We start from the raw sequence: 18,250 nt of genomic DNA on the forward strand, positions 1-18,250 counted from the left end.
CTTCCCATTATTTATCTCTCCGTGCTAGTTTTATCTACCAGCAGATCCACAGGTTGGTTGTAAAGACAAATCTGCTATTCCTCTCAGCACCAAGCCTGGTAGAGCTCAAGGAGCATCTGCACAACACGCACAGATACGCGGTTTGGTTTTATGCGGTGCGGCGAGGAGCAGGAATTCCGACTCCCGGACGCTGTTGCGTCTCTCCGCTGGGAAGGAAGCTCAGCTGTCCCCGCCCGGCCGCTTCCTGCCGGCGCCTGTTGTGGATCCGGGGCAGGCGTAGCATGGAGCCGGCGGCCGAGGGCGGTGAGGGACGGGCGCGCCGGGGCTGAGGCGGACCCAGCTCAGCCGCGGCCCCCGCTCACCTCCGTGGTTTCTTCTCCCTCTCGTTGCAGATGCAGAGATGCTGGGGACACCCGACCCGGAGCTGGCGGCCACCATGGGCTTCTCCGGCTTCGGTGCGTGGCGATGCGGCCGGGGGGGCCGGGGCTGGCTGGCGGAGGGGGCGACGCCGTAGGGCCTGTCAGCCCCAGGTGGGCTTGTGTTCCAGTGTCCCTTTGCTTCATTTCCAGGGAAGAAGGCTCGTACTTTCGACCTCGAAGCCATGTTTGAGCAAACGCGAAGAACTGCAGTGGAGAGAAGCAGGAAAGTCTTGGGTAAGAAGTGCGAGCGTAGTTGGGTTTTGCATTTTAAAACATCTTTTCATTTACTCCCTCAGCGAGGTGTTTGAAATGTCTCGGACTGGTTATGTGGAAAATAAAACTGAAGCGCAGTTTTGTTCGAGGAAGGCAGCCCCGAACAGCTTGGGCCTCGATGAACAGTAATTAATTTGCTGATGTTGTCTGAGGATGTTAGAGCAGTGTGCGTGTGCAAAGCTTCTGTTAGGCATAGCTTGCAGATACAGGAAGAATACAGAAACTCTTTCCTTTCTTCTTTTGCTTAGCCGTGTATTTATTTTGGAAGAGAAGTTGGTACAGACGGCTTTAATCTAGAGACAGCAGAAGTGAGGCAGCAGAGTAGTGAAGAAGAAATGCGTGTCTTAGACCAAGGATCAGGTTGTGTAGCAGCCCACAAATGTGTTGCTGCCTTCTGCTGAGCTGGGAGTGGGCACTTTTTGAGGGTACAATTTTGTGAGAGATGGAGAAAATTGTATCATTTGCTGCCTGTACTCAGGTGCACATCAGCTCAGACAAGGTCTCTGAGGACAGTCATGCATGTTATTCATGCTTTCTCCTTCCCCTTGGCCAGTTTTTGGAACATGTATGCCTTTTGTTTTATTGTGATGCCATGTTTTTTATTGCTCTGATTCTATTCAGAACCAGATCAGAACCTTGTTAGAGGCTCACTGACTTTTTGGACTTTAGGGCACTATAAAATTTGGATATATAAGGGATTCCAAAATAAATTTCAGACTGGTGGTTGGTTTTTTTTTTTTTTTTTTTTTTTTTTTTGCATTGGCTGAATCTAAACACAGCAATGTATATCCATGTTGGAAGCCTTTTTATGTTTGGTACTTGTTCAGGTTGAGCTACCTTTCCTTATGAGGAACTGTTTATTTACATAATATTTTTGTTTAGTAGGGAAATTCAGTAAGTGATTGCAAAAATACAATGTTTTTAAGTCAAGATATCTTGACCTACATCTTGAGTATGTCCTCTCCCTTACCCTGCAGCAGTCCACATCCCAGCCCACCCCCAGGTTTCTAGGCTTATACTCATAAAAGAAATACACAGCATTTTGTTGTTTATAAAATTGATAATTTTGCCAAAAATCACACAGCCTTGTATGTAGTTCAGCTGTTCAGCTTAGAAACAAATTTTAGTTTTGAGACTATAGCAATCAAGAATATGTATGTGTTGTGGGGGTGGCTTAATGTGAGCACATATTTTCAGATTTTTTGAGATACATTTCTGCTTTTTAGCTTTTTGGAATGACACTGATAAGTTTTGGATGTGTCTCCCCCACTACCTGATTTGTGGAGGTGAGATCAAGATGTTTCCTGGTTCTGTATCTTGCAGCTGTTTGTATTTCTCTTCAGTGGGAAGTGTTTCCCAGCTTTGCTGAAAAAATGTTTTTCTTTTATCTAACAGAGAGCAAAATAGAACACAATGTTTGTTACTTAATACAAGATGGAAGGTTTTGTTTGCTGTGATTTTATTACAGTGTTTCATAAGGATTCTTTTTCAGTGAATTGATTAAGAATGAACTGCTAATGTAAGCAGCACTTTGTGTGCTTAAATTATTTAAAATTCACTTATTTACACATGTGTATACTTTAACTGCATTAATTTAGTTCCTTGTGCTCTGAAAACATCAACATTTCTCTAAAGTGATCATACTGTTTTAGTATAATGTTGAAAATAATTGAAATATCAGCATCCTTGTATGATCAACTTATGTTTGATATCATGTACCAATGAACGACTGGGAGGTGTTTATGTTGTCCTTTTGATATTTTGTTGAGTGATCATTGCGGTAGCAATGGAAATTAAATATATATGAAAACGTATCTTAAATCCTTTAATTGCTGTTACCTTTTCAAGTATTTTATCTAGGTCTGAAAAGGAAAAAAGCTGTCTTACTGTCATTAGCAAGCCAGTAATTTTAGTATTTGTAAAAGGCTTGATTATTTCTTATTTTTGTGATCTCCCTATTCAGAGGCCCGTGAAAGAGAAAAAGAAGACCAGACTGAAAAGGAGTTTAGAACTCCATGCACTGCTTCATCAGTTTCAGCATCCAGTGCAACAGGACCTGGGTCTACATTAACTGAAAGGTACTTAGATATGGTGGGAGACTCCATGCAGCAGCTTTCTTATCTGAGGAGGGTGTTGGCTTGTTTTGATAACATGAGTATCATTTAGCTTGTGTGTATATGCCTTGTTATCTTAAGCATTTCAGTGGGAATACTGATTTTTAAACTTAAAAAAAAAAAAAATTTAAAAGATATGTCAGTATTTGCAAATACTGACATTATGTATATTTAATAGGCAATTTTGCTGCTTCCTCCTTGATCGTGTTCTGCGTACTTTTTTAAAAATAAGAATAATGTTGCTATCGATGTGTTTTTCGAAAATATTCGGGCAAATACAGTGGCAACATGTGATGACTTTATTAGGAGCTATTGTGTCCACCTGTATACAGAATATTATTGTTCATGCCTGATGAAAAAGAAGGCAACGTAGGTGGACAGCCTCTGTGTGCAGATTTTATTGGGAATTGGTGAGGTAGAGAAAGGTTTTATTTTTACTTCAGTTTGAAGTTTATTCTTAAACTTTTGTCTATTACTGACAAGCAATATATGCTATGGATTTTGCAGTTTAAATTCTGAAATTCTGGGAAATCAAAAGTGGCTGAGGGCAATGGGGACCACATAACTCCATTATGTGGCAGGGCTGACAGACATGGATGTGTTGTACATTTTTACATTGATACATATTCCTGTATCTATGGAAGTTTTAACAACCCATACAAGAGTCTAGTAGGCCTCTATATATGCATATTATGGGCTGATATGTGGTAGGTTATTATAGAGAAACTTGAAGAGTTTCAGACTGAACAAATTTTTATTAGAAAATACTGGTTTTGCATGTTGGTCTTTGGAAAACCTGAGCGCTCTCACTAAAATACTTGATTGCACAATATACTACTACTTTGTGTATCCTGTGTATGTCTTGTGCTCAAGGAAGAATGTTTTGTACTTCCATTTGCTTCTGATGGTCTTATATACCCATTTGATGACATAATGAAGGATGACAAGAATTTAAACATAACTTGGTTGTGTATTGTAAATGGGTGACTTCAACATACATAAGCAATTCAAACAAGTTAGAAAGTCAAGAGGGGTCAGGCAATACAGAGGCTTTCCATAATTATCTCATTCTTCTAATTGACTTGACAAGAGAGACCTCCAGAGACCTAATATAAAGGAAGATAACAAATACATTTCAGTATGCTGAGTATTAGGTAGGCTCTGATAACTCATTGGAGTTCTGTTCATAGTAAATTTTCTTTGTTTTTCTTTTTGTTTTTTACTAAGCATTAAGATGGAAGGGCTTAACAAGAAAATTTCTTCTGAAAGTTTTATATTTCCATGTATAAAGGATACGTATCTTAGTTCTTAAAAGTAAAACCATGAAACTAGAAAGACATACTGTTGTGACTCAGTCTTAATTCAGAGGAATAATCCTGCAGCTGACAGTTTTAGTCTGAAATACAGGATTTTCTAGTTCTTTTTGTAACAAAAAATTTACTTACTGTATATTGATCTAATATGCATAGCAACTTTTATTCTCTGATAATGGCAACACTTTACTGAATTTTAAATTTTTAAAATTATCATAGCTTTTTAAAATTATCAGAGTAGCCCTTATACTAATTTTTCAGTTGTTCAAAAAATCACTCCAAAATGATGTGAAATACACCTAATGATTATTTTTTCTCTTGAGCTATTTTGCTGTAGAGAAATGTTTACAATAGCTATGGTACATAATTTATGCATAAATGTAATTACACCATGTGAAATGAAAGACTCTGTTAGTATATGAAAAGGAAAAACCTGAGAAAATTGAGTGGTATGCAGAAAATGAACACATGGGGGGGATATGCCCACATACTTGGACAACTCTCAGAATGTTTTTTGTTACTGCTCTTCTCAGTGTGCCATCCATGCTCTATTACAGCTTTTTTTTCCCCTTGCAGCTTGTTTTACTTGTTGAGGAGGTAATGAGGGAAAGCAAAAAAAATCTTGACAGTTTTCTGAATCTGGGAAAGGGGCTGGCAAAATGGTTCTTCTTTCTTTAAAGTCCCAGGTAGACTAAGATTGTAAGACTAGAAGCTGAGGGAAACGCCACTTGCTTTGTCCTATCTCTCTGCACCACTCCTAGCTGCTGTCAAAAAGGTAGATGGGCATTTAGTCTGGCTGCATTGGTATGTTCTTATATTTGACTTTATTCCAGTCAGGACAGAGGATACCTGTAGCTGTTGCTGGAGTATTTGGCTTTCCCTGCTGTGCTTGGAGTGTGGTGAAAAAAATGCGCTGCAGCTCTGGCCATGTCACATGCAGAATGCCTGTGCTGCCCGTCAGAATACTGAAATGTTTGATTTCCATCCCAGCAAATGAGAGAATTATAAAGGAAATTAGGAAGAAATGTATATACTGTTCTTGGGTGTCTGTATAAAGATCTGAAAATTTGGGACTCAAGGATTGGAATGGCCTCCTTGAATCATTATGTTGTATATGTCCTTATCACTGGCACAGTTTCTATTTGGTTTCATTCCAAAACTAATTAAATAGTTTGGCTTTTGGGGTGTTAGGAAAATTAATCCACAAACACCAGAGTAAAATCCACATGGCATCTCTGAAAGGGGCGTACAGCCCAAGGCCTCCCTCGCCGGGCAAATTTCTTTCTGACTCTGTCACTGGTTTCAGCACAAATCAAGCAACCCTCAATAGCTCGCTTAGCCAGAGTAAAAAGACCCACATAAAAAGCAGCATACGTTTTGAGGAAGGCTTCTGCCAGTCCTCGGGAGCCCCAATGACTCCCTTCATGAAGTTGTTTTAACAACTGTAAGGCCAGAGCTTTTGGTATCCACTGCTTACCATCCCTTGTAAACCAATTATCCCCTCTTTTCTCTGCTCCACTCTTTTTAATTATCTCAAGTTCCTCTGGTGGAAAATACATTTTCTCTGGCAGTGGTGCAGTTACTGGGAGCAAAGGGAAGATCATAGAGATTTTTGGCAACAATGCAGTTTTCCAAGCTTCTCCATTAGCCAGTCGGTTTCCTATTACCTCCTCCGAGCACCCTGCCTGGTGCCCCTTGATGTGTATTATTGCTAACTTTTTTGGTAAGTTCACCACCTCCGATAGGCAAGAGATTAAGCTCTCATGAGCTAATATCTTTCCCCTGCAGGTTAATAAACCTCTTTCTTCCCATAGTTTCCCAAATGCATGTATCACCCCATATGCACACTTAGAATCAGTAAAAACATTCACTGTCTTGTCCCGGTATAATTCACAGGCTCTCACAAGGGCATATAGTTCCAAGCTGACCAGGTGGGGGTAACCTCCCCCCTTCCTTTAATTGCTTTCCATTCACGATAGAGTATGCTGTAAATCTGGTCTATCTCCCTTGAAGACCCATCAATAAACATATTTTCTCACTCAGGCCAGGAAGTGTCTCGCAAATCTTCCCTAGCCATGTTTGGAGATCCATCACCTGAATACAGTCATTGCTTTCTTCCTGGCCCTTGAACCCTTCCCCACTTAAAAATTCTAAATCCTCCTGTTCCATTAAACAAGATTCATACTGTAATAACCGAGCGCTTGTCATCCACTTAGAGGCTCTTTCAGTTAACAAAGATTTAATCTGTTGAAGTGAAATGTCAACAACCAGACGCCCTCCCCATGTCAGCTTTCGGGCCTCAGCCACCATCAGGGCTGTAGCTGAACAGTTCTGCAGACAACGTGACCAGCCTCTGGCCACCAGGTCTAACAATTTTGAAAAATGAGCAACAGGCCACCTTGTTCCTCCATGCTCTTGCACCAAAATTCCTTTAGCATGATCCTGTTTAACATCCATATATAGTTCAGATTCTTTTCTGAGTCTGGAAGAGCTAAGACTGGGGCCTTAACTGTTAGGAAAATTAATCCACAAACATCAGAGGTTTATGTCCAAAGAGGAGACAGAGGAGACCTTTTACTTTATCTGAATAAAGGAAGAGGCCATGGGGCATTCTCCTGGGGTTTCTCGAATTTTTGGAGGACACAGCCTCCTTTTTATCCTAATTTCCCAGCCTCACTTCCCTTCTCTCTTTCCCCACTGGCTGAGGTACTGACTTCCCGATATGCCTGATACCAGAGATTTCCCTCTAATATATAACCCTCCATTTTAATTTTTAATTCTTATGGAATTTAGGGTTTTTTCCCCCCATTGTTTCTTCCATATTTCAATGTCTAATTTCGTTTATCAGTAACCTTAAAGTTTATTTGTAAAAGCAAATACCTTTTTCGATTAATCAATCAGTGGAATCCTTCCCATTGTTTCTTTTGTCTCTCAGTGCTAGTTTTATCTACCAGCAGATCCACAGGTTGTTTGTAAAGACAAATCTGCTATTCCTCTTAGGGGAAAAGATGTGTTATTTGCTAGTGTAGGAATGCATATCAACTTTCAAAATGCAACTCTTTTGCATATAGTATTATGAAGTCAGTTTTAAGGTTAGCTTACTTGAAGAACTTCGAAGATCCCAATCTGTGCCTCACATGCTGGAAAACCTTCCCTTTGGTAAAAGGATATTGATTACCCCATTATTGTAGAGTAAAATAAGCTCTTTATATTTTTGTTGGATTTGTTAGGCAGTCATATTCTGATCTAGGTCTTTAAATTAGACAAGCTATCAGGCATACAAACCCTGCTCTTCACTCTAACATCTGAGGACATAAGTCATGTTTGCTTTAGTTTATTCTCTTTTCTTCCTGAAACACAGTTTCAGTTGCTTATCCAGCAAAATTTTTTTCCCATGCAACTTAGTACCTGATTGTACAGCTGGTTTTGGAGGCAAAGTAGGGCAGCATTCTCTGTCACAATTACGTAGGGCAGGACCAATTTTCTTATTCTTTCATTATGTTCCTAAACTTTTGTGATTTTTATTATAGTCTTAAAGTGATAACCTAAACTTTAAAAAAACCTGAACAAAACAATACCACTATTGTTTAACAATGAAACAGGAAAAGAAGACTATTTTTTTCAGCCTGCTCACTTAAAAATTCTGAAAATATAAGCTCCCTAAGTCTTGAACTTTGAGCTTCTCTCTCTTAATAGACTTCTGCCCGTTCAAGCTGCCAGCAGAGGGAGCGCTGCTATTTTAAATAAACTGCATGAACATAGACACAACAACTCAGCTCTTCAGAAATTTCCATGTGCCAAAATAATGTGTTTGCACAACCAATTTGGGCAACAGCAGAATGGTAATTTAATGGAACTTTTGAAACACTTGAGAGTGTTTCAAAAGATGATGGTGGGTCTACACTCTGTTAATGAAAGTTAGTGTGCGTTTTGCTGCTAATTTTGGTGTCTATTGATTTACAAGAGTGCTCAACATCTTTTAGCTGAAAATTACAGTGGAAGTGACAATGTTCTTCAAATAGTAATGTTTCCTTGCAGAGAGGCAGTGTGTAGCGAAAGTGAGGACAACTCAAATGAGGCGTTAAGTGGTCCTTCTGTGCAATCCCAGAGTTCTGCTAAAGGTCCAGCTGAGGATACTGATGATGATGATGATGATGAAGAATTCATTGGGCCACCACTTCCCCCTGGGTTCAAAGATAGTGATGATGACAATGACATTGATGATACAGAGGAAGAAGATAATGTAAGTTTGTTTCTCTTTAATGTTTTAATTGTTTGAGTGAGCTCTGATTTGTATGTGGGCCATTCCTGTTTGATAGAATTCCCAGGTGATGTATGACTTGTTCGAATGCAAGTCATAGTATTTCTAATGGTATTTCTAATGGTATTTCATCAAATGCAAATAATTATTTTTATTTAAAAATATCAGGATTTAAAACAAAAATACCCATGTGAGTCTCAAGTGTAATTCCACATATCAATTAGTGTATATTGTTTATTTTTTTGTTTTCATGTTATGAAAGAGCTAGATAAATAAATATTTAATGTGGCTGTTTTAAATTGTTTATTTCCCAAAGCATATGTTGAATATTGTACAAGAAAGAGGAGGCAGAGATGGGCTTGAATCTTGGGAGAACAATTGTTCCAAAACTGTTTTTAGGAAATTGAATCTGGTAACTGCAGGCTTGTTGGTTGGTTGTTTTTGTTTATTTGTGTTTATTTTGATTTGCGTTTTTTTTTAAATAAGTGCCAGACCTGTTTGTTGTTAAGAATACAGAACTTTCTATCAATGTTGAAATCAAGAGACCTCCTAACAACCTAACTTTGGTTTCATGGATGTTCAGTTAACCAGCCTTCCTCTATTTAGTTGAAAGGCATCTGGATCTAGCACTGGCTGGTGTGCTTTAATGGTTACAGTAGTAGTGCTGGATTGGACCAGATGATCTTTTAAGTCTCTTCCAGCCTTGATTATTTGATGATCATGAGAAAAGATTAATGGTTTGGTGTTTGTTTTTCAAAACTGCCTGGATTGAATATTCTGTGGCATTGGGTTTTGTGTGATGGTTTCCATGTGTAACAGCAATGATAGAAGTCCTGTGAAAATAGCCTCACTTATTGCTGTATTGAACCGTCTGGTAACAGAAAAAGACCTGTATGTCCTGTTACAAAAATGTAAACCAAACTAAAAAACCCTGAATTTCCAGGTGTCCCAAGACTTTTCTTTTGACTTTTCGTTTGTTTTTACTGGGGATTCAGTTAGTTTGTTCTTATTCTATAACATCTCTTACCTTGCATGTTTTGAACTTATATTTTAAAGTTTAGAGAACTTGTTTTAAATGCTTGAGAGGAACTTCTTAAGCCATGACATAACTAATTTTTAAAGTGAGCCTAAACTTACGTGATGACAAAATTTTCTCTTTTGTTTTTTGTTTAAGTGATGGGAAATTTTGGTTTCTTAGGTGTTTATATCACTTTGTCTGATTCACTTGATTCACCGTTGCCTATGATTTCTATAATTACCAGATTGTACATTTTAGTCCCATATCGATCTGTACCCCTCAGATGAGTTGTTCTGTTTCAGGGAACCATGAAGAGATAAATCTGGAATTTTCTTTGAGAATGACATAAGCCCTAAGTTTACTCACTGTTGATCTGTCTCAGGTATTCCTTTAACTTCTAGCTGTTAGGGCACTGTGGAGTCAGTCTCTGTTCCTGAGGGCATCATTAGACTCAGTGGGTTTCAGTTGCTATGGGTAACATTATATTAAAATCACCGTTTCTTTGCTGCCAACTTCTCCAAAGGCAAAACAATTTGCAGAAACAGCTGACTTTACTTAGCCTGTCTTTCTCAGTAATCACTGTGCTGATTGGCTGTTTCAATTTCTAACAAGATACTGGTATTTATTTTTTATTCATGCATATTTGAATAATGCTACAACTGGCTTGATGAAGTGAAGTTACTGGTGACCAGAGTTAAAAGACCCTAATGAAAAGTTTCAGACAGAAAGGTAACTTACAGTGTGGTGTGATTTAAGTTTGTCTGAACTTAAGACAATAGTTACAAAACAGTCTAGAATATATTTGGTTGAGAATAAGCAGAGCAGCAGAAATATGAGACTTGTGGGTTTTCAGTCTAAACAGTTAATTTATAACTGGGGAGATTTTGTGTCAGTGTGAATGCCAGAGGCCTTTGGGGTCTAGAGCCTTCCCTTACTGCTGCTCATGAACTCAGTTATTTTCTTTCCTGTGAAGGGAATCAGGAAGCAGCTGTGCTTTCCTGGTTTCCTGTTGATCGATTGGTGATCACAGTGTGATCTTGTGAGCCCCAAGGAAGGCAGGTGTTGCAGTTATGAGAACTCTGTGATTCCTTTCTTTTGCTTGTACATAGCCTGTGATTGGTATGCATGGGTGCAGAACTGAGACAGAAGAAACTGAAAGCTGAATATGTTTTTCCCAGATGTAGTGTGAGACCCTCTCTTTTATTATCATATTTTGCTGCTGAAATAATTTCTTGAAAATACAAGTATCTGTGGTTTTGATCCTGAAGGAATCAAATTTTTCTTCAGTAGTTCTAGGTGTTGCAGTATATGATTTGTACTCTGAAGTCTTCTGAATTTTGTATAACAGATAAAATACACTGAAATACTGCCTTTACCCTGACATTTTCCCAATATCTCTCATACCTGACTTTAGATGTGGGGCTTTTTTTTTTGCTATTGCTTGTTCAGTTGTTTTTGCTTTCTTATGACAGACTGTCAGTAGAGACGTTTGTCAGATTGGGCTTGCTATGAGGCAGACAACTTTTGAATCCAGGGTTGGCCCAGGACTGCCCAGCTTACACAAGTTGTTTTACTGGATAAGCATTAAGATGGAAGGAGTAGCTGGTGATTATTTTCTTTGTTGGGAATTTTTCATACCTTCTTGGTGTTTTTATGGGAGAATGACTAACAACATTGCTCAGTGTTTTGAATTGGCATTGGTATGTTTTGACTATTATGCATTTTTATAATTTGCATAAATTACCTGTGATGCAAACAAAACACAACTTTTTAACAGAGCCTTAGATATTGTATTAAATGTGTGAATTCTGGTTTGAAGTATTTTTTCCCCAAATTGATATAAATTAATTTGATATGTGCAAGTCTTTGTGGTGCTGTTTTAAAGGACTTTTCTGTGTTTAATCTGTGTTGATACTGATGATTAGTTACATTTAACAAATAAATATTTAGATTAAATGGCTTGCTAATTTAATATCATTCATTTCCATGTGTGTCAAAAGTGATGATACTTAACAAACCACAATATGCTTGTGAGCATATATTCAAATGCATTACAATGCTTGTTTTGTAGTAGTGTAAGGAATAGTGCTCTATCAAGTACATTTTAAGATAATAGGTAGATGTGGTATTAATTCCCTCTAATACTTTCCTGTTGGTTTAGTATCCTGTTTTATATAAAAGGCTTGCATTAATTTGGGGAGTGAGGAAAATTAAAGCTGGCCATTTGAGTTGTGATCAGCACTTGTTTTCTTAGTGCCTTTTCTTCTAATGGTGTAAAAACCTGGTGGGATTGTCAAGTGTCCATTTTTCACATGGTTGTAAGCTGAGAGGAGGAGGGAAGAAGCAGAGCATCTTCTGTAATGTGAAGTTTTTCAGGGTTGATCTATCCTGTGATCTAAACCTTTCTAGGAAATGTCAGGAAAAGCTTTAAAAGATAAACCAGATCATTTTGCAAGAGTGCAAATGGATAATGAGGGCAATATTGCATGTGTTAAATTTTGGATTGGGAAATACAGTAGAGGCTTGGCTAGCTTTTTTCCCTGGCAAAATGCACTGGAAATCTGTCTGATATCTGTGCGCTCAAAACCTGTCTGAAGAGGGACAAAGACTAGCAAGAGCGATTGTGTCAGGATTGGTAGGTAGACAGATTTAAATTTAGGACATAAACATTTTTCCAGGCAATGGATTCCACGTGTTACAAGACTTCAGTCACAGAGTGTGTATTTGTCAATGCTCTCTTCTACATGTCATTAGAAAATGTGCTGAGATCATTAGCAAAACTTAATGTAGTGTTAGCATCTTGTGACACTTTTTTGGGCTTGAGGCAACCAGTAAGGGGATTGTTAAAGAATTTCTCAGATGTATTTGCAAGGATTTACCTTTTATTTGTAGGTGACTAACAGTCATTCTCCTTTGGAACAGAGAACGGTTTCTCCCTGCAGCACCAAAGGGATACTAATCATGTTGTAATTACGTCCCTGAAACAAGTACAGCCTTGGGCCTCTTCACAGCCCAAGGCTGTACTCTTGATTTGACCTGTTTCCAAAATGATAGCATAGCTGTATTTCAGGTTTTGGAATTATTTAGAGATATTTAATTTTTTTTTCAGAAGTTTAACAGGACATACCAGTAATACTTGTTCAGAATAGAAGGAAGCTATTTCCTGCTGATTTAGATGGAGAATTTAAGTACACTCTAATTGCTCCAATTAGAATTTGGCTATGGTACCAGACTAAAAATTGTAGTGTTGTAAAAATAAATAAATGTTATGGGAATTTTTAGTCATCCTAAGGATTTGTAAGATTTAGACTGAGAATTGTCTGTTGTGTAACTGCTGAATCTTATTTACCCAGTCATGTTTCATCTTTTCTAAGAAGGAAAAGTATAGTAAGCTGAACAAAACAATTTTTGTATGCAACAGAGACAGAAAAGTGTGGTTTTAAGGGTGAGAGGCATTATCTTTCAAATATTTCTAGTTATTGAGAAAAAAATAGCAGTTAACCATTACTTTCAATTTGCTTGTGTGTTACCTTCATAAACATGAAGCAAATGTTTTTTTCATATATGTACATGTATGTTCTTAAGTCTTAACAATGAAAATGAGGTAAATGTATTTTATTTATATTAAACTTGGTACAAGTTGTGCCATTTTTCTAAGGATCATTGATGTGATGCAAAGATTGAGAAAGATTATATCAAAAGTGAGTTAAAATAGATTTGCAAATTTCATAAAAATTAGAAGAAAACAAAATAATTGGTCTCTGTCTTCCAATGTGAGGGAATTAAACAGAAGCTGTAAAGAAAGAAATACTCAACTTAAGAAACAGAGATCTTCATATGGAGAGGAAGCCAACAAGGTAATTCCCTTAGGGAATGTTGGTCTTTGATAAAAAGGCATGGAGTATTTGCTCATCACCTCTTCAACCAAATGCCCCAGAATTCGTGATTACCAGTTGTTCCTAGAGTGTACTTGCAAGATCTCTATTGCTTCATTCTGCACAACTTAATAAGGCCAAGCCTTCTCTGCTGCGTATCACACCATGCTTTTGGTGGATGATACGGATTTTAATTGATTTGTAATATGACAGAATATGAAAAGTTTTAGAATGTTTCCCCTACAGACAGGTACTTAGGGTCCTATGAGTTTGTTTCCGGAAATATTTTGTGAGAACATTAAGAAGCATATATTTGTTGACTGTGAGGTGCTTCAGAGTTAGAGAGAGGTGATTTTACCAGTCTTAATTAAAATGTGATACAAAACATAATTATAGTTTTTATTGCCCTTTTTAATGAAGTTCAGAGATTTTCTTATGTCCTGTTTTTACTTTTTATCAGCTCTTTTTGAGACCCTTTTCCAGGTCAGTTTCAGCTGGTGTAGCCTGTAGAAAGCCTTCTTAAGGAGCTGCTGGTACCATTTCTGTGTTTGAAGAGGGTGCTGTTAAGACTGATGCAAGGTGTTCTTCATCCCAAGGCCAGATATGTGGTGTCTGTAAACCTTCCACAGTTAAAACATGGGATCCTCATGCTCATCCCTCTGAGACCCTTGATTTCTTTAAAGCCACAAGATTTTGTGGATGCTAATGTCCTCTACTGTGCTTGGAGGGCTAGTAGACTTCTAGGTTGTTTTTCTGCCAAGTGTGTTTAAGGCATGCATAACTTTGAGACTGTATAATTCTGTGACCTACCCCTTAATGAAAAAAAAAAGTCTTTCTAAATGCATACCCTGCATGTTTATCTGAGTCACAAGATTGTACTTTTGATACAGTGTTATTTAAAAAGAATGGGTATTGCAATGGTAGATGCAATGATAAATGCAACACACTGCTGAACATTGGTGCATGCAATGTTATATGAACGTTCTATCCTGAATATTACTTTTTTACTTACTGTAGAAGTTGGGATATTTGGAAGTGAAGATACTGAAATTAAGTTATTCTTTGAGAACCAAAAACACAGTCAAAATGAAGTGGTGACTGCCTCTTTACCTAATGCTTGATGCATTTTTTGGCCGTTGTAACAAATTTCCTATATACTTTTAAAAAGAAGCACAAATAGCATGTTGTTTCTATCAGTGTTAAAATATATAAAATCTTCTTAAATTTGACCAGGGAACTAACAGCAGTGGTCACGCTATGTTCAGCCGTGGCATCACTATGGGAAACACAAATTGAAGATATGAGGTTTGCTCTTTATTTGGTATGTGAGTGTTATCTTTTTGAAAAGTTGTTTGTGCTCTAAACAGAACAATGAGAAATACAGGTACAGAGTACTCTTGCTTGAATGAAGAGGAAAATGAAGTGGATGATAACAACTATTTGAAGTATTTATGGTGGGGATGAATAAATAATTTAAAAGGATTGGATTTGAAGGGAGAGTGTAAGTGACATGCAGTTACACTTCCTCTCCAGAACAAGTCTTCACAGGATTTTTGATGAACAAATGATTTATGTTAAACTGTTGGAACTGCAAACCACTCCAGTGGAATCCTTGGAGAGCAGTTCTGTTGACTCTAGGAATGTGTGCTGTTTGTTTAAAAGATGGCTTTGGATTTTTATGAATATGAGACTACCACACATACTGTTTTACAGCTGCTGCAATGGCATCTCTTATTTGCCGGTGAGCACTTAGCAGTATACAGGGACTACACATACTTGATGCTAACAATATCCAGATCACACAAAAGTCACACTGAATTTCCTTCCTTTTATTTGTATTTTAAAGCATAATAAAATTATTTTCAAATTCTTAGAATCTTGGGTAGTATTTTATTGCATTACCTTGTGTACTGTTAATGAATATTTATTTGACATACCATTGTAACTTAAGATTAATAAATATTCAAATAACCAAATACAGAAAGAAGAAAGACTTTTGATTTGAATTATTTAGATGTGTGGGATTAATTTTAGTGAGCATTCTCATGTGGTGAAACACAAGGGCATAAATAAGGGTTGAACTCCATCAGTCATAGTGACCTTTTGCAGTACAGAGGCCCCTTAGGTCATCTTTCATATAATAATGAGTATGAACCATGTCATGGTTTGGGAATGGTATTCCCCAATTTAGTGCTCCCATTAAAAAGAAGACCATGAGTTGCTCCCCTCCCTCCCTCTGGTGGGAGACACAAAAGGCATACATCATGGATTTAGATAAGAACCATTTACAGGATACAGGAATGGATATGAAAGCAAAGAGTAACAGTATTGATAAAGAATATTAATAACCAAAGTGTGCAGAGAGGATGATTCATGTGGAAAATGGTCTCCACACCTGGGACAGTTAAGTGAAGGTGAATGGCTTCTGGTGATTGGAGAAGGAACACCCTTCTCCTTGAAAGAGTCCCTTCTCCCTGCCCCTGGCACTCGCATGAAGTGTAACTGAGTAGTATAATGTCTTGTCCATGTCCTTTCGTTCTGATCTGGGCTGGAGCCAGGACAATGCAAGAAAAAAATTCTGGAAGAGCTGTAGAAATCAGGAATAGAACTTATTTTTCTACATATGACCAAAACTTCTCTTGGGGGAAAAAAATGGCTTTGAAGAGTTATCTTACTCAGTTAATTAATTCAAGTATCTAGAATGAAAGCAGAAGCTAGAATTCTAATTGATAATATTTTCATGGAAATGTTAGAAAGTCTGCCTTGTTTTTTTTAGTCAAGTGTTTCACAAATATCGCAAATATTGTGGTATTTCCCCATCACTTACTGTAGGGTGTATATTTCTAGAGCAGTTCAGGTGTCAGAAAGAGATTATAACCTTTATTAGAGTTGCAATACCCTATGAATGAGGACAAGTGTTATATTAATGTCTGCCTCTACTAGTTTGTGTATTAGGTGTTCTTTTCCTATTATGTACTACACACAAAACATGGGATTTATTACTTTATTTAAAGAGGGAAACAAAAAAAAAAGAAATCATGTTATACATATAACCTTTTCCTTTTTACTCTTGTGTTAAAAATGGAATTGTCAACTTTGGAAGATTAGCTGGAGGATGGAAAAGTTACTTAGGATTTATGCAGCAGTGTAAATGTTTCTTAGCTCAGTAATTTTTAAAGTTTCATGCATTGACTGGATTTATAAAGGTATCTTTTTCTAACCAGCCTGTTACTTGGGGTGTTTTGGAACATGCTGGTCTCTGCAGAGAAGGCAGATGTGCGTATCAGGCACATCTCTGGGCATCAGTTGGTTTCAGTGCCACCAGATTTGTAACTTTTTACAGTTCAAATAGTCAGTGTTTGTCTCTTGCAAAACTGATGCCATGAACTAACTGATCTTGTCTTAAATATATGAATAAAGATATTTGTCAGTGACATTCCTTCTTGAAGTTCATTTGCTACCTTTTCTACTGAGTACCAAAAATGTCAGAAATGGAAATTCGTAAGAAAATTTAAGTAGCTTAATCATTCTCAGTGTCTACAAACTGCGGATGCTTGTTTTATAAGATCATTGTGACAATGAGTGCTGAATCTTTTTAAGGACAATCTCTGCTTGGTCTACAGTGTCAAGTTGTGGTCTTTATGAGCATTCTATGCTATTTTAGATGCCTTAAGACTATGTGAAAATAAATAGGTTTTCATCTCCATAATTTTTTTCTGTAGAAAATATTAAAATTCTGGAGAAGATGTAAACCCCCATGTACTGTTTCTTTTTATTTTTATCACTTTATTTTATATCACTGTTGGTTTTTTCATACATTTACTTTTCCTCATGTTTAAAAAAATGCAGTCTCATTTGGATGACATGCATGGGTATGCAGGCACACAAGGTTAAATGTTGGGTCACACATAAGAGTGTGATAATATTTGACTCATTAGAAGTGCATCATCCAAATTTAAATTCTAGAAATAACAATGTGAGAGTAAACTTCACAGTACCTCTCAATAGAAAATAGTTTAAAAATTCTGACATGGATTTCTTTTCTATCAATAACTGCTTGTTTTAGTAACTTCATTTGTTTTAACTTGGCATTTATTACATTTCTTTTCTCAGAGTCCTTCATAGTTGTTTCTCTGTTCCATGATTAAATACTGCCTTATCTAGCATTTTCTTTGGTGAGGACAGCCAGTTGGTTGTAGGCTTTTTTGTTTTTTTCTTTTTTTCAAACCAGTACTCTGTCGTAATTAATTTCTCTTCCTGTGGTGCCTTCTAGGGATCAGGCATTCTGTTGATCCTCTTTCCCATTCCTGCTTGTATCCCTGTCTCTTGTGATTCTCATATTTTTCTTCTTTCTGTAAAGGAACTCATGAAAAATATTTTTAAAATAACAAATGTTTATATTTGTGACCATGCAAGCATGTGAGTAGTAAAGTTTTTGCATTGGACAGCTGCAATATTAAAGCAGATTCTTTCAATTATCTCTAAATTAATGGTGTAAGGCTTAGTCCAGTTGCTGTCCATAAATTTTTTGCTTAGCGGAGACATTGAGTAGACAGTGAATTTATAAGAAAGCCTAATAGTAGTTTCCTGTGATTTCTCAAAGTTTTTCAAATAAGAAACTGCATTTTGTTTTACAATGAATGAGTAGTAGTAATATAATTCAGTGTATTTTCAGCAGAAATCTTAATTCCTCTGAGTAAAATGAATGTCACTAGATCTAAATTAGTTACAACTATGCTATTGATAAGGCTATTTTAAATAAGCATCTGCCCAATTCACATGATAGTTAGGAAAACTGGTTGTATCCCGTAAAAAAATATAGCTGTCAGCTGTAGTTTAACTATGTAGTTTAATGAAATTTGCATTAGTTTACCTCTTGAGAATCATCTCATAATGTAGGAATTAATGGAAGCTGCAACTATGTCTAGTACTTTTAGGGAGTATCCTCTGGACTCTGCAACCAGGTTTGAGTGGGTG

At 37.2% G+C, this 18,250-nt stretch overlaps 1 protein-coding gene across 1 annotated transcript in view; it reads left to right on the top strand.

The window, feature by feature from the left end:
• Positions 1-225: 225 nt before the first annotated feature.
• Positions 226-18,250, top strand: part of WDR70 (WD repeat domain 70) — a 125,779-nt gene continuing 107,754 nt past the window's right edge. Inside the window, exons 1-5 of the mRNA XM_068176283.1 lie at positions 226-303; positions 393-455; positions 570-653; positions 2,656-2,770; positions 8,158-8,362. Of these exons, the coding sequence (XP_068032384.1) occupies positions 282-303; positions 393-455; positions 570-653; positions 2,656-2,770; positions 8,158-8,362 (489 nt within the window). The 5' untranslated portion in view covers positions 226-281. The remainder of the gene's footprint in view (positions 304-392; positions 456-569; positions 654-2,655; positions 2,771-8,157; positions 8,363-18,250) is intronic.

This window comes from Anomalospiza imberbis, chromosome Z (genome assembly GCF_031753505.1).
Source record: "Anomalospiza imberbis isolate Cuckoo-Finch-1a 21T00152 chromosome Z, ASM3175350v1, whole genome shotgun sequence".
Lineage (NCBI taxonomy): Eukaryota > Metazoa > Chordata > Aves > Passeriformes > Viduidae > Anomalospiza > Anomalospiza imberbis.